General features: G+C 38.8%; 1 protein-coding gene and 1 pseudogene across 1 annotated transcript; both read left to right on the top strand.

Moving 5' to 3' along the window:
* The first annotated feature begins 221 nt into the window (after positions 1 to 221).
* LOC148153329 (uncharacterized) lies at positions 222 to 3196 on the top strand (annotated as a pseudogene).
* Positions 3197 to 3918: 722 nt separating this feature from the next.
* LOC148153328 (uncharacterized) lies at positions 3919 to 14247 on the top strand. Its single transcript, XM_088001625.1, has 2 exons — positions 3919 to 4020; positions 12038 to 14247. The coding sequence occupies exons 1-2, from the start codon at positions 3919 to 3921 to the stop codon at positions 13142 to 13144; spliced, it is 1209 nt and encodes a 402-aa protein (XP_087857751.1). The 3' UTR covers positions 13145 to 14247.
* The last annotated feature ends 466 nt before the right edge of the window (positions 14248 to 14713 follow it).

Here is a 14713-nt window from a genome sequence, read left to right as displayed (position 1 = left end):
CTGCTTGCCTATTGTCCTGTAGCCCATCCCAGCCTTGTGCAGGTCTACAATTTTATCCCTGATGTCCTTACACAGCTCTCTGGTCTTGGGCATTGTGGAGATGCTGGAGTCTGATTGATTGAGTGTGTGGACAGGTGTCTTTTATACAGGTAAAAAGTTCAAACAGGTGCAGTTAATACAGGTAATGAGTGGAGAACAGGGCTTCTTAAAGAAGAACTAGCATGTCTGTGAGAGCCAAAATTCTTACTGGTTGATAGATGATCAAATACTTATTTCACACAATAAAATGGAAATTAATTATTTAAAAATCATACATTGTATTTTTCTGGATTGTTGTTTTAGATTCCATCACTCACAGTTGAAGAGTACCTATGATAAAAATTACAGTCTTCTACAAGCTTTGCAAGTGGGAAAACCTGAAAAATCAACAGTGTATCAAATACTTGTTCTCCCCACTGTATATGATTAATTTTTTGCTATTTTAATGTTTACATTGAAAACAATGGGTACAAGAAAAGTTCACTAATTTCAAAATCTTGCCATGTGAACCAGGCATTAGTAAATGTTTTACTAGTCACATCTACAATCTACCTGTCAAGCATCCTGCTAGTGTCAGCATCAAGTTCCGGTTGAATGAATAAACTTATCATTATAATCACCTTATGTCACGTTAATGATGGATAGTTGAAAAGTTACAAGGTATATCAACTGCGGTTGCAGTTTTTATTATTTATTATTATCCACTAAACAGTCCTACGTCTCCAAGGTCCACCAAGCTCTCAGTTGCACAGTGTCAGCTGTCCTTTGTTTGGGATTGCGCTAGATGCTTACGTTATCACACTTTCTGATTGGCTTTAAAAACAGGCTGCCTTCTCGCTCCTAGTTGAGGGGGGAAACCTCACAATCGGACCAAGACAACCCATCATGTTGAATATGCCCGATTTTAGATTGGTGCCTTTCTTGTCAATCTGTTGTAATTGTTCTATTAAATTTCATTAAAATGTACTTTTGTGTTTTATGTCTACATTAAAAGACCATCAGTTGGTTCTTCAGCATTTTTAACCATATAATTAAGAGCCATTATGAAATATTCAAACAGTTTTCAAATCCATGGCTTGTCAGAGAGAAAAGTGAATGTATAGTTTTGCACTTGAATAAGCCAAACTGGGAGATGTGTTCTGATTTTTTATGCTTGCCATAAAATTAAACTGTTGACTTTCAGGGTGTTTGTACGTCATAGTTACACTCTGTTATAATTACTCTACTTTTATTCGTAGAACCAAATTTGCACGACCCCAGGTGAAGCTGCGGATGATCCCAGCAATGGACAGCAGGTTCAGCTCACCCAGAGCCTGCAGAAGAAACATCGTTGTGACAAATGTCTGAAAGATTTCAGCCGGAAGGGGAATCTGAAAATTCATCAACTCATTCACACTGGAGAAAAGCCCTATCTCTGTGACCTGTGTGGAAAGGGTTTCATTGAGAAAGGTTATTTTAATATTCATCTGCGAAGACACACTGGTGAAAAGCCTTATAAGTGCAATCGATGTGAGAAGAGGTTAAAAGGTTCCTCTGGGCTAACGCATCATCGGCGCAGCCACAGTGGTGAAAAGCCTTACAGCTGCAGTCATTGTGAGAAGAGATTCAAATATTCCTCTTGGCTAAAGATTCATCAGCGAAGTCACACTGCTGAAAAGCCTTACAGCTGTGGTCAGTGTGAGAAGAGATTCAAAGATTCCTCTGGGCTAAAGATTCATCAGCGAAATCACACTGCTGAAAAGCCTTACAGCTGCAGTCATTGTGAGAAGAGATTCAAAGATTCCTCTGGGCTAAAGATTCATCAGCGAAGTCACACTGGTGAAAAGCCTTATAGCTGTGGTCAGTGTGAGAAGAGATTCAAACATTCCTCTAGTCTAAAGATTCATCAGCGAAGCCACACTGGTGAAAAGCCTTACAGTTGCAGTCATTGTGAGAAGAGATTCAAACATTCCTCTGGGCTAAAGAGTCATCAGCGAAGTCACACTGGTGAAAAGCCTTATAGTTGTGATCAGTGTGAGAAGAGATTCAAACATTCCTCTAGTCTAAAGATTCATCAGCGAAGTCACACTGGTGAAAAGACTTATAGTTGCAGTCATTGTGAGAAGAGATTCAAACATTCCTCTGGGCTAAAGAGTCATCAGCGAAGTCACACTGGTGAAAAGCCTTATAGTTGTGATCAGTGTGAGAAGAGATTCAAAGATTCCTCTAGTCTAAAGAGTCATCAACGAAGTCACACTGGTGAAAAGCCTTATAGCTGTGATCAGTGTGAGAAGAGATTCAAAGATTCCTCTGGCCTAAGGATTCATCAGCGAAGCCACACTGGTGAAAAGCCTTACAGTTGCAGTCATTGTGAGAAGAGATTCAAACATTCCTCTGGGCTAAAGAGTCATCAGCGAAGTCACACTGGTGAAAAGCCTTATAGCTGTGGTCAGTGTGAGAAGAGATTCAAACATTCCTCTAGTCTAAAGATTCATCAGCGAAGCCACACTGGTGAAAAGCCTTACAGTTGCAGTCATTGTGAGAAGAGATTCAAACATTCCTCTGGGCTAAAGAGTCATCAGCGAAGTCACACTGGTGAAAAGCCTTATAGTTGTGATCAGTGTGAGAAGAGATTCAAACATTCCTCTAGTCTAAAGATTCATCAGCGAAGTCACACTGGTGAAAAGACTTATAGTTGCAGTCATTGTGAGAAGAGATTCAAACATTCCTCTGGGCTAAAGAGTCATCAGCGAAGTCACACTGGTGAAAAGCCTTATAGTTGTGATCAGTGTGAGAAGAGATTCAAAGATTCCTCTAGTCTAAAGAGTCATCAACGAAGTCACACTGGTGAAAAGCCTTATAGCTGTGATCAGCGTGAGAAGAGATTCAAAGATTCCTCTGTCTAAGGATTCATCAGCGAAGCCACACTGGTGAAAAGCCTTATAGTTGTGATCATTGTGAAAAGAGGTTCAAAGGTCCCTATGGGCTAATGTATCATCAGCGAAGTCACACTGGACAAAAAGCCTCATCCACATAAAAAAGAAGGAACATTTGCAACTGTGAGGGAATTTCTGTCTCTCCTCGTCTCTTCCATCACTACGCCGACAACAGTCGATGCTGTCTGTAACATTTATATCAATAATAATAACAAGCATGCAAATAAATTGGTATAAAAGCATGTCTTATTCATGCAGTTTTATCTACAGTCTTGTATACGCCACATTTGTCATCACAAAATCCTTTCAATCAAAGATTGTTTATCTTTTTTTTTTTTAATATTCAGATTCTCTCCACAATCCTGCTCTAATCATCTGCCTTTAACCATTTTTTTGTTACTGCCTGTTTGCTCACTGTCATGATTACCTTTGTCAGAAACATATATTCTTTCCTCACCATTGTTATATGACAAGTATTTGGGATTACATAGCCCTGAATATTAATCAATGTTGATTCAACTTGTTCCCAATATTCAGATATTTTTGTTCAGCTCCAAAAGAAATGTGAACACTTCTACTTCTCCACATAATCTACCAACATTCTTGTAAAGTGGAAGTCTGTTTATGCTAAAGGGTAACAGTCCCTATGCCAGAGTGAACCGCTAACATTCACTAAGCTAGCCCTCACAATGCGCAGAGTGTCATATATCATAAAATACATCTACTTAGAGTACTCTTCAATAGGCTAGTTTTTCCGTTCACTCAACTTTTTTGATAAAGCCTTCTAATTTTCCCTAGCTTTTAAGCCAGAGTCAACAAAATTACTCAAATAAATTGCTTCAAAGAAAGCCATCTGTGTGTGACAGACTGGACTGGAGATGCAGCGGTGATGCCCTCAGTAAGAAGGAACAGAGCAAATTGTACTTCTTGAGGAAGCTAAGATCCTTTCAAGGTTTGTTGCAAAATGCTGCAGGTCTTTAAGTCTTTTGTTGAGAACGTCATCTCTTCTGCCGTCATCTGTTGGGGAGCCAGGAACCTAAAAAGGCTCGACAACCTGATCAGGAAGGTTAGTTGTGTTCTGGGGACGACAGTCGAACCTCTGGGGATGATGATGATGATGATGATGGTGATGATGATGATGATGATGATGATGATGCAAAGGATTCTTCATAAAATCAATAAGATTATGGACAACCCTGACCATCCTCTTCATGAGACTGTTTTGGGACAACAGAGTGTCTTCAGTCAGAGGATTTGTCAGATTTTCTGTAATACAGACTGCTACAAGAGACCTTTCCTGCCAACAGCCAGCACCACAAGAACTGTCTGAAGTATCTGAATTAATATGAGTTGCAACAACATTTAATTTCCCATTTTGGGATCTGTAAAGTCATTTTTTAAAATTGAACTGACATGAATCGAGACTGTCTTTTCCACTTCTGGTGAGATTACAGACTGTTGCCAAAGAAACGTGGAGGCGACAAAAGCAGAAGTGACTGTGGTAAAGGAGAAACAATCAAGGTGGCAGACTAAACCTGACTTTATCAGCAACACAATGAGGAAGAGTTACAAAATATCAAAAATGGCCATTCCTCCTTAGAAATCCTTAGGAGTAGATAGACCTTAATGTTTTAATGGACACTTAACACTTAAAATTGCAACTCTTTGCTGCACGTCTTTAACAGTGTGTTTGGATTATTTTTTCTTACAATCCTGCTTGCCAAATGGTGGTGAGACAAACTCAAAAACCATCCTTTTTGTGACATAGGATGCATTCACACTGCGGCTGAATTGACCCAATTCCGATTTTTTTTTACGTAATGTGACCTGCATCCGATCTTTTCGTAATAGTCTGAACAGCACAGGTCGGATTCTTTTTGAATGCGACCCATATCCTATATGTATCCGATCAGATACCCGACGTCCAGGTCGCATTCTTCCGAACTGAACCTCACTGATACTCGACAAATCTCACTATTCTGCATCCTGATACATGCAAGCGGGAAGAAAAACAACAACCATGATGAACTTTAATGAGGAATAAGTTGTTAATATGCTGTTCCAGTCAGACGACAACTTCAAATTGTTGTGTTCTGTGTCTCCTGTGTACCGTATTTTCCGCACTATAAGGCGCACCTTCAATGAATGGCGTATTTTAAAACTTTTTTCATATAAAAGGCGAATAGATTAGACGCTTCAGTTAGGGTTGCCACCCGTCCCATCTACAAATATGCATCTGTGATAATAAAGAGGAAGTTCCCGAGTACTTTATATAGTAGGCTACCCCAGTCATTGTTTCACTCACGGTGTTGGTGTTGCGATATTGTGCCCAACTGCTTTCTGGGTAACACAGACCAACCGACAAGCTGCCCACGTAGTCTCTGTCTCTCTTCCCCCGCCGACTCCGGTCGAGGAGGAGAGCCTTCCGCGACTGGGCCGGGGCGTGGCCGGACGATGGTCACCCTTCTCCATTCGCGCACAACATGTTCGTGGAGAACGTGGTGCTAAATAACCTGCAGACGACCTGATTATAGACAGTCAGTAGGTAGATAGGTCAGTCAAACTTTATTAACAAACCAGCGTTCTGACAACTTCACAGCTCAGCTTCACAATGTTGGTATTTAACTAAAGATGCTACGAGTTACTGCCCAACATGCTGAAAATATGTTTTTCCTGAATGTTAAGGAATCAGATATGTATTTTCTATTACACTTTTGGATAATTTCTCTTTTGTCTTTGGCTTTAGCCTGTGTGCTAGGACGTCTCAGAGGTCACTGGAGTTCTCCCAGTTTGACCAGCAGACTGAAGCCCTGCCTGTGGCTAGTGTTCCCAGTATAATAAATAAATTTGTGTTTTATTGCACACTTTTATTCTGTCGCTTTTTGTATTTTTAAATAACTCAATCTGAAGTATTAGTGTATTAAGACAGCTTATGTAATGAGATAAAAATAATTTACTCTGTTGGAATATTTTCACTCTTTGCCTTTGCTGTCCATAGCAGAGATGACTTATCATCCTGTAATATTATTATTTTTTTTTTTTTAAAGTAAGAAAAAATATGTAGCTAATGTTTGATAACGACTGACTTATCAAAATGTATTGTCTTTACAATAAAATACCAAAGGAAATTAATATTTTTTCTTGTCTTGAAAAGCTAAATGTACATTAAATTATGAAATTATGTAAATATGTTCTTGAATAAAACACTGTAAAAGTGTGTGTCTGTTCATCAATATCAATATGAAAACTATTCATCAGAATCATTTCTATCAAATAAAAACATTGTGCTCTCTATTCACAAATCCCCCGAAACAATTAAATAATCACATCAAAAGTTAGAAACGTTGTCTTTAGTGCTTTCTTTGATTACCAAATACATTTTAGTGTGTGTGAGAAAATGTGTCAATGACGGGTATTAACTTAAAATACTTTGTAGAACGGCACTTTGTGAAGTTCAGTCCATTTACCTGTATTAGCTTATTGGGAGATTAGCCACATTCAATATGGCGGACGTTGTGTCGTATCGCAGCAACGGGCTGACCCGCCCCATGAGGCGTCTACATAATCATATCTATGGTTGGCAGAACAGTGAGAATGCTGACGCTATTGCGCCCTCTACTGCGCATGCGGGACACTTTCAGATTGTAGAACACAAACAGTTTGCATATGTTTGGAAGTGTGAACAGCCCCGGCAAAAAACCCCCGATTTGACAAGAAATTGGAATTGGGTCATTTCAGGCTGCAGTGTGAATGCAGCCATAGTTCCAGTTGTTTTAAACTGTTTATTTGTGGAGTACAGAGGTTTTGATGAGAAGCCACTGTAAAAATTACTCTCTGTGACTGTTAATATGATTAGCACCAGTACTTTCCTCTCCCGCTTTTGGATACATACACAGTATTTTTTTCCTACCATTTTGCACTGCATTCTTTTTTGATAATTTAACAATACATAAGATGTATCCCGTGTTGCATCCCATGGTTTTACACTCTTCATTGCTCGGTCATTTAAAGTGATCAGATACTGTATTTTCAGGCACAGTTCCTTTTTCATATATGGTAGGTTGGTTTGGGCTGCTTTTATACCCTCTAAATATAAAATTGTCATATTGTGGCATGATGATTTAAAAAGAATTGTTTATTGTGGAAAAAGGTAAATTAACATCTGAAGTGGGCTGCACAGTGGTGCAGTTGGTAGAGCTGTTGCCCTGCAGCAAGAAGGTTCTGGGTTCAATTCCCACCCTGGTCTTTCTGCATGGAGTTTTCATGTTCTCCCTGTGCATGCACAATCCAAAAACATGACTGTCAGGTTAATTGGCCTGTGTGTGTGTGTATGCGCATGGTTGTTTGTCCTGTGTGTTGCCCTGCGACAGACTGGCGACCTGTCCAGGATGACCCCACCTTTCGCCCAGAACGTTAGCTGGAGATAGGCTCCAGCACCCCTCCCAACCCCACCAAGGGACAAGGGTGTAAAGAAAATGGATGGATGAACATCTAAAGCTGTTTTCGCACTGCAAGGAACAGCACAGCGGCCAAGCAGTTCTGCTTAGAATCAGCAGCTGATTGGCCACTGGTTGTTATGGAGTCAGACGTTGATTTTCCGTTGACAGCTGGCTCTCACTAAACTGTATTTTTTCACTCTTTTCAATATTTTTATTATTAGTTTTAATTAGCAATGGATTCCTCCCAATATAGTGCAATCACCTGGTCTAATGATGAGGCCTAAGCTTACTCGCTGATCAACGAGTACAGAATGAACTAGATCGGTCAACGAGGAAAGAGAAAGTTATTCGCCGCATCTCTGAGGAAAAGGCTTCGGCCGCTACATCGAAACCATTGTTTAGTTTCAAAAATAATGACGTTAGGTACCGCTTCGATGGCTCCCTCAGTGTATATGCAAACACAACAGGGCTGCACTACGGGTGGAACCGTTCCGTTCCGTTCCTTGCAGTGCGAAAACGGCTTAAGGGATGAATCTGTGACGGTTTTTCTCATGGACTTTACTGGCTGAGTTCTATAAATACAATTTGTTTCGAAAGCAGTGACATTTGCAAAACAAAATGTAATATATGTTGTTACAACTGTGATGGTTACACTCAGACCTAAAGAATCAAAACAACCAATCTCCATGGAAACGAGAACCATCACAGGTTTGACAGATCTGTCAAAATGAAAGAAATGTAACGTTTAACTTCTGCACACAAATATAAAGTCTGTAATTGGCCTAATAACACGACTGAATGACTTTTTGAAAAATAATACCGAGTTGAATGTTTATGTAGCTATAATCTTTTGAATAATGTTACCATAGAAACCATAAGAGCATCTGCCAAAAGTAAATATTTGGACAAAGATAAATCTGCGGAGGTCCCTCAAAGAGACTGTAAGTAAAGGTTTATTTATTTGTCACATATATATGTAATAACTCATACTGATGTTTAATAATTCATTTGGCAAAATATGTAGAACTATACCATAAATGTGCTAAGAAAATTAAGGAATATAATTAATTTTGGTAATTAGAACGAACCTAATTGCTGCTATCCTAAAGCAGGAAATTAAGACTGTTTTAAAGTTGCATGGTGAGAAATAAGGTTGTGTCTTATATGGTGTATAAATATTTGGTTTCAACTATACCGGAAACTGTTGCCATTGCTGTGAAAACAATGTCATTTCACATTTATTTTACGTATTATTTTCCTGACCCTTTTTTCGTTGTGTATTTTGGTTAAGTGAGTCTCCGTGTGTTTTATCAGGTTCATCTGTTCCTCGTTCCTTGATTTTTCCCTTGTGTGTATTTAAGTTGACCTGTGCCTGTATTGCTTTTCTACTTGTGCTTTAGTGTTTGCTTTTTGTGTTCCACTGAGCTGCTGTTGTGCCCTGTTGGTGGCTGTTATTTTCAAGTGTATTTTTGGGCTTTTGTCCATGTTAAAGAAGCACTCTCACCTCACTCTGGCCTCCACTGCTAAGTTTCCTCATCAAAAACCCGTACCCTTACGTCGATTATCAACGATGTGTGTTTGTTTTACGCAGGAAAGGAAATGGAGAAACTCCAACTGGAAGAGAAGTCTGGTGCTAGCAACAGTGTGACATCACTGGAAGAGGTTAGTAATTAAAACATGTGGGAAATTGACGGTTACTTTCTTGTTTTTAATAGTCTTTCTACATTTGGTTTGAATGTTCTTGCTGTGTATGCATGGGCTTTCTCTGGGTACCCTGGCTTCATGCCACACTTCAAAAATATGACATTTATTTTCATATTGTAGGCTTCAGACCTTCCAAGATCTGAAACCTTTACAGTCCAAAGAACCATTTTTTGCTTTAAGTCTAGATAAAACAAAATAAACAACACCACCATTGTAGAACTGCAAAATGTTAAGCCTGGTTCACATAGCTCAATTCTCAAATCCTGAGAGACCCATACAGGAATCCATAAAAAATCTTAAGTATAACTGGCCAGGGTTTCCCCCAGAAAACTTGCCTGGTGGTTGGAGCACCGAGGCGGTCCACCATGTTCTTGTATTAAAAGATGTTAAATAGACAGGAAATGTAAAAATATTACTGGGTAAAATTACATGTTACAGGAAAACATCGCCTGTGAAATGTTATTTAAACCCACAACTAGTCTTAAAAACAACTAATAAAAAAATACAATTAAAATGAATATCAAATATTTGCACTTCTGTTTAATCCAAATAAAGTCAGTGGCTCCATCAGGGCCCCCAGGGCTTCAGGGCCCCATAAATGCTGATATTTTAACACAGATACATAAATGTAACACTTGTTTATTGAGATGATCAATGCTGCTAAATTTGACTTCATGGTTTAAGCATACATAAATTAAAACATTTTAAATTGTTTAACATTTATATGTAAGATTTTAAGGAGCTGGGAAGTTTACTTTGTAAAAGTTCGAAGAATAATATTCATAGTTAAATTGTTTCGTTACCATAGCTACAATCTGAAGCCATGAGTTTAATCTTTGAGTTCTATTTGTTCACAAATTAATAAACTGCGATTATAACTGATTGCTTTTTGGGTTGGCTATTTAAATTACTCCTCCTCTCCCAAATTTCACAAAATGTAACCCAGAAGCTGTTAGAGACGCTGATGCTTTTAGCAACAAAAGGGGCCCCAAAGTCAAATTCTGTTCAAGGCCTCATACAGCCTTGGACCGGCCCTGCATGATGAGTTAAACCCGCTGCACTGTGCAGAAATGAGGAACAAACGGGAGATTTAATTAAAAGCTGCTAATGTGGCTTGAGTCGCTCTTCCATTTTGTATCTGTTGAGTTTTTAACAAGGGGACACAGAAACAATTTTGGTTGGTCCAGTTTATCAATAATGTTTCTCAGATCTTTGCACGCATTAACTCTGGCTGACTAAGTGGACAAAGCATTTGATAGGGTTTGTTGCATTGTGTAACTGGAAAAATAATGCTAATAATAATAATAAAATAATATTAAACCAGCGTGATGCGTGGCTATGAGGTGAGCTAAAGCTCCTCACCGGGCTGAACCTGCATGATCAGGTTAGAGCTGGTTCGTTAATCACTAATGCACCGGCCAACCGGGAACACATAGATACACTTCACCAGCGCAGGCAGAGCCGGGCACTGGGCAGCGTGTTGAGATGGAAAAGCCGCACAAAATTCTTTGTTCACAAATATAAATCATTCTCACCGCTCGCTAAATGGACCTCTGAAAGCACCACTACAAGTTATTCCTGTGGTTCACATAGAGCTGCGCAACCAGAGCTAACGTGGTGGGTTTCAAACTCCTGCCTTGATCAAAAACTCTGGAAAGAAACATAATTCCTCACAAGGGGTTGATGTAAATATCCATACTGGTCAGCCTGTGTCCAGTTTGAGTGAAAGGAGGCACACGCAATCCGTGAAGAAGTTAGCTTAATCCAGCTGAGGCGCCAGCGGTGTGATTGGTCTGGCTTTGAATGCATAAACTATAAACCTATCTTCTATAAACATATCTTTTAGTAATAAGTCTGCTCCGCCAGTGAAACACTCAGAGCAATAGAGACGCTTGCAATCTGGTTTAAAAAAAAAAAAAAAAGCAATTTTTTTTTATTATTATTATTTTTCTAAAAACATAAACAGGAAGGATTAGCCTGGCGGTGGGGCTAGCAAAGCAGGGCGGGCCGCCAAACCTATTATACACTGGGGGAAACCCTGACTGTTGAATTACTCTGTTTTTTCCTCAATAACATTTGTTACACTGTGTTCTGTAGTTTCTTTTAGTGTCATCGGTCACTTATATGATTAATTTTTTGCTATTTTAATGTTTACATTGAAAACAATGGGTACGAGAAAAGTTCACTAATTTCAAAATCTTGCCATGTGAACCAGGCATTAGTAAATGTTTTACTAGTCACATCTACAATCTACCTGTCATGCATGCTGCTAGTGTCAGCATCAAGTTCCGGTTGAATGAATAAACTTATCATTATAATCACCTTATGTCACGTTAATGATGGATAGTTGAAAAGTTACAAGGTATATCAACTGCGGTTGCAGTTTTTATTATTTATTATTATCCACTAAACAGTCCTACGTCTCCAAGGTCCACCAAGCTCTCAGTTGCACAGTGTCAGCTGTCCTTTGTTTGGGATTGCGCTAGATGCTTACGTTATCACACTTTCTGATTGGCTTTAAAAACAGGCTGCCTTCTCGCTCCTAGTTGAGGGGGGAAACCTCACAATCGGACCAAGACAACCCATCATGTTGAATATGCCCGATTTTAGATTGGTGCCTTTCTTGTCAATCTGTTGTAATTGTTCTATTAAATTTCATTAAAATGTACTTTTGTGTTTTATGTCTACATTAAAAGACCATCAGTTGGTTCTTCAGCATTTTTAACCATATAATTAAGAGCCATTATGAAATATTCAAACAGTTTTCAAATCCATGGCTTGTCAGAGAGAAAAGTGAATGTATAGTTTTGCACTTGAATAAGCCAAACTGGGAGATGTGTTCTGATTTTTTATGCTTGCCATAAAATTAAACTGTTGACTTTCAGGGTGTTTGTACGTCATAGTTACACTCTGTTATAATTACTCTACTTTTATTCGTAGAACCAAATCTGCACGACCCCAGGTGAAGCTGCGGATGATCCCAGCAATGGACAGCAGGTTCAGCTCACCCAGAGCCTGCAGAAGAAACATCGTTGTGACAAATGTCTGAAAGATTTCAGATGGAAGGGGAATCTGAAAATTCATCAACTCATTCACACTGGAGAAAAGCCCTATCTCTGTGACCTGTGTGGAAAGGGTTTCATTGAGAAAGGTTATTTTAATATTCATCTGCGAAGACACACTGGTGAAAAGCCTTATAAGTGCAATCGATGTGAGAAGAGGTTAAAAGGTTCCTCTGGGCTAACGCATCATCGGCGCAGCCACAGTGGTGAAAAGCCTTACAGCTGCAGTCATTGTGAGAAGAGATTCAAATATTCCTCTTGGCTAAAGAGTCATCAGCGAAGTCACACTGCTGAAAAGCCTTACAGCTGCAGTCATTGTGAGAAGAGATTCAAAGATTCCTCTGGGCTAAAGATTCATCAGCGAAGTCACACTGGTGAAAAGCCTTATAGCTGTGGTCAGTGTGAGAAGAGATTCAAACATTCCTCTGGCTTAAAAATTCATCAGCGAAGTCACACTGGTGAAAAGCCTTATAGTTGTGATCAGTGTGAGAAGAGATTCAAAGAGTCCTCTAGTCTAAAGATTCATCAGCGAAGTCACACTGGTGAAAAGCCTTATAGTTGTGATCAGTGTGAGAAGAGATTCAACGATTCCTCTAGTCTAAAGAGTCATCAACGAAGTCACACTGGTGAAAAGCCTTATAGCTGTGGTCAGTGTGAGAAGAGATTCAAACATTCCTCTGGGCTAAAGAGTCATCAGCGAAGTCACACTGGTGAAAAGCCTTATAGTTGTGATCAGTGTGAGAAGAGATTCAAAGATTCCTCTTGTCTAAAGAGTCATCTGCGCAACCACACTGGTGAAAAGCCTTACAGCTGCGGTCATTGTGAGAAGAGATTCAAAGATTCCTCTGGGCTAAAGATTCATCAGCAAAGTCACACTGGTGAAAAGCCTTATAGTTGTGATCAGTGTGACAAGAGATTCAAAGGTCCCTCTGGGCTAATGTATCATCAGCGAAGTCACACTGGACAAAAAGCCTCATCCACATAAAAAAGAAGGAACATCTGCAACTGTGAGGGAATTTATTTCTCTCCTCCTCTCTTCTGTCTCTACGCCGGTAACAGTCGATGCTGTCTGTAACATTTATATCAATAATAATAACAAGCATGCAAAAAAACTGTCTTATTGTCTATTGTTCTGTAGCAAAAAGAAAGACCTTGGTATAAAAGCATGTCAATCTGTAAGAACCTTTATTCATTTTATATACACCATAATTTATATAGATTTTTTTGTGTGCAAATAGCCAAACAGAAAACAGAAACAAAAAAGTGCTCAACAGTCTGTATATTGATAATGATATTTATTATTCATTCAGCTTTATTTACAGTCTTGTGTGTGTCACTTTGGAGGAGGCTCCATTTTCCTCACTTTTTGTTTCAGTCAAAGATTATTTGTCATTTTTTTCCATCACTCAGATTCTTCCCAAAATCCTGATTCAATCATCTGGCTTCAACCAACTTCTTGATTTTACCCTTTTTTTTTTCTTTTTTTTTTTACTAATCATTACCTTTGACGGAAGCATATCTTTTTTACTCACCATTGTCATATTTCCAGAATCCATCATATTTTAAGAATTTGGGATCGTATCGCCCAGAATTTTAATCAATGTTGATTCAACTTGCTCCCAATGCCCAGTTATTTTTGTTCATCTCCAAAAATATGTGACTGATTGGCTTCTACTTCTCCACATGATCCCCCAGCATTCTTGCAATGCAGAAGTCTGTTTACTTTTGATTTAAGAAATCTTGTTCAAGTCTTCTAGCAAAATGAATGAATGAATGAATTTATTATGCTTTGCTGTATTTCTCACGTTTAGGATAATTCTTCAACTGTTATTTTAAGTTTTGTTTCCCATTTATTCTTTAGATACAGTATTGTTTTCTCTCTGCATTATCCCAGATAGCTGAGATGGTTTTTACTCATGTTTTTAGTAAATATGGGACAATGGGACTGTTGTTTATGTCAGGTAATTTTTTGTTAAGTTTTTTTTGTGTGAGTGTGTGCATAGTCATCTCTTACCATTTTTATTGACCATAGTACGATCAATATATTTAATTTCCGATTGGGATCAATAAAGTATTTTTGAATTTGAATGACTATATTTGATTGATGAGCAAACTGTTGAGTTGAAGGCCGCCTTTAGGTTAAGTTTAACTCTTTAATATCTCAGAAATGCTAAAGGATGATTGTTCGTATGCCACTGTGAGCCACAGAAATTCACTAAGCTAGACTTGACAGTAGCCAAGCCATGTCCAGATTCTGTATGTGATGAATCTGTATATGAGCTTCACTTTTTGAATCAAAAAAACTAAAGTTAATGAACTTTTTGGTGAAATTCTAAGTCGACATTGTTGCTAAAGAAACCGTGACTGTCTTTTCCACTTCTGGTGAGTTGCAGAAACATCCAAACGCCATGTTTGCAACTGTTGCCTATTGAGAGTGAAACGTGGAGGCAACAAAAGCAGAAGTCACTGTTTTTATACCCTACAAAGGAGAAACAATTAAGGTGTTGCAGACTCATTAGGAAGCCAATGAGGAAGAGTTACTAAATGTTAAAAA

The sequence above is a fragment of the Poecilia mexicana genome, unplaced genomic scaffold (genome assembly GCF_051168715.1).
Source record: "Poecilia mexicana isolate PSO_F unplaced genomic scaffold, ASM5116871v1 scaffold_20, whole genome shotgun sequence".
Classification (NCBI taxonomy): domain Eukaryota; kingdom Metazoa; phylum Chordata; class Actinopteri; order Cyprinodontiformes; family Poeciliidae; genus Poecilia; species Poecilia mexicana.
Note: the sequence above shows the minus strand (reverse complement) of the source record. Positions and strands in the feature narration are given on the sequence as shown.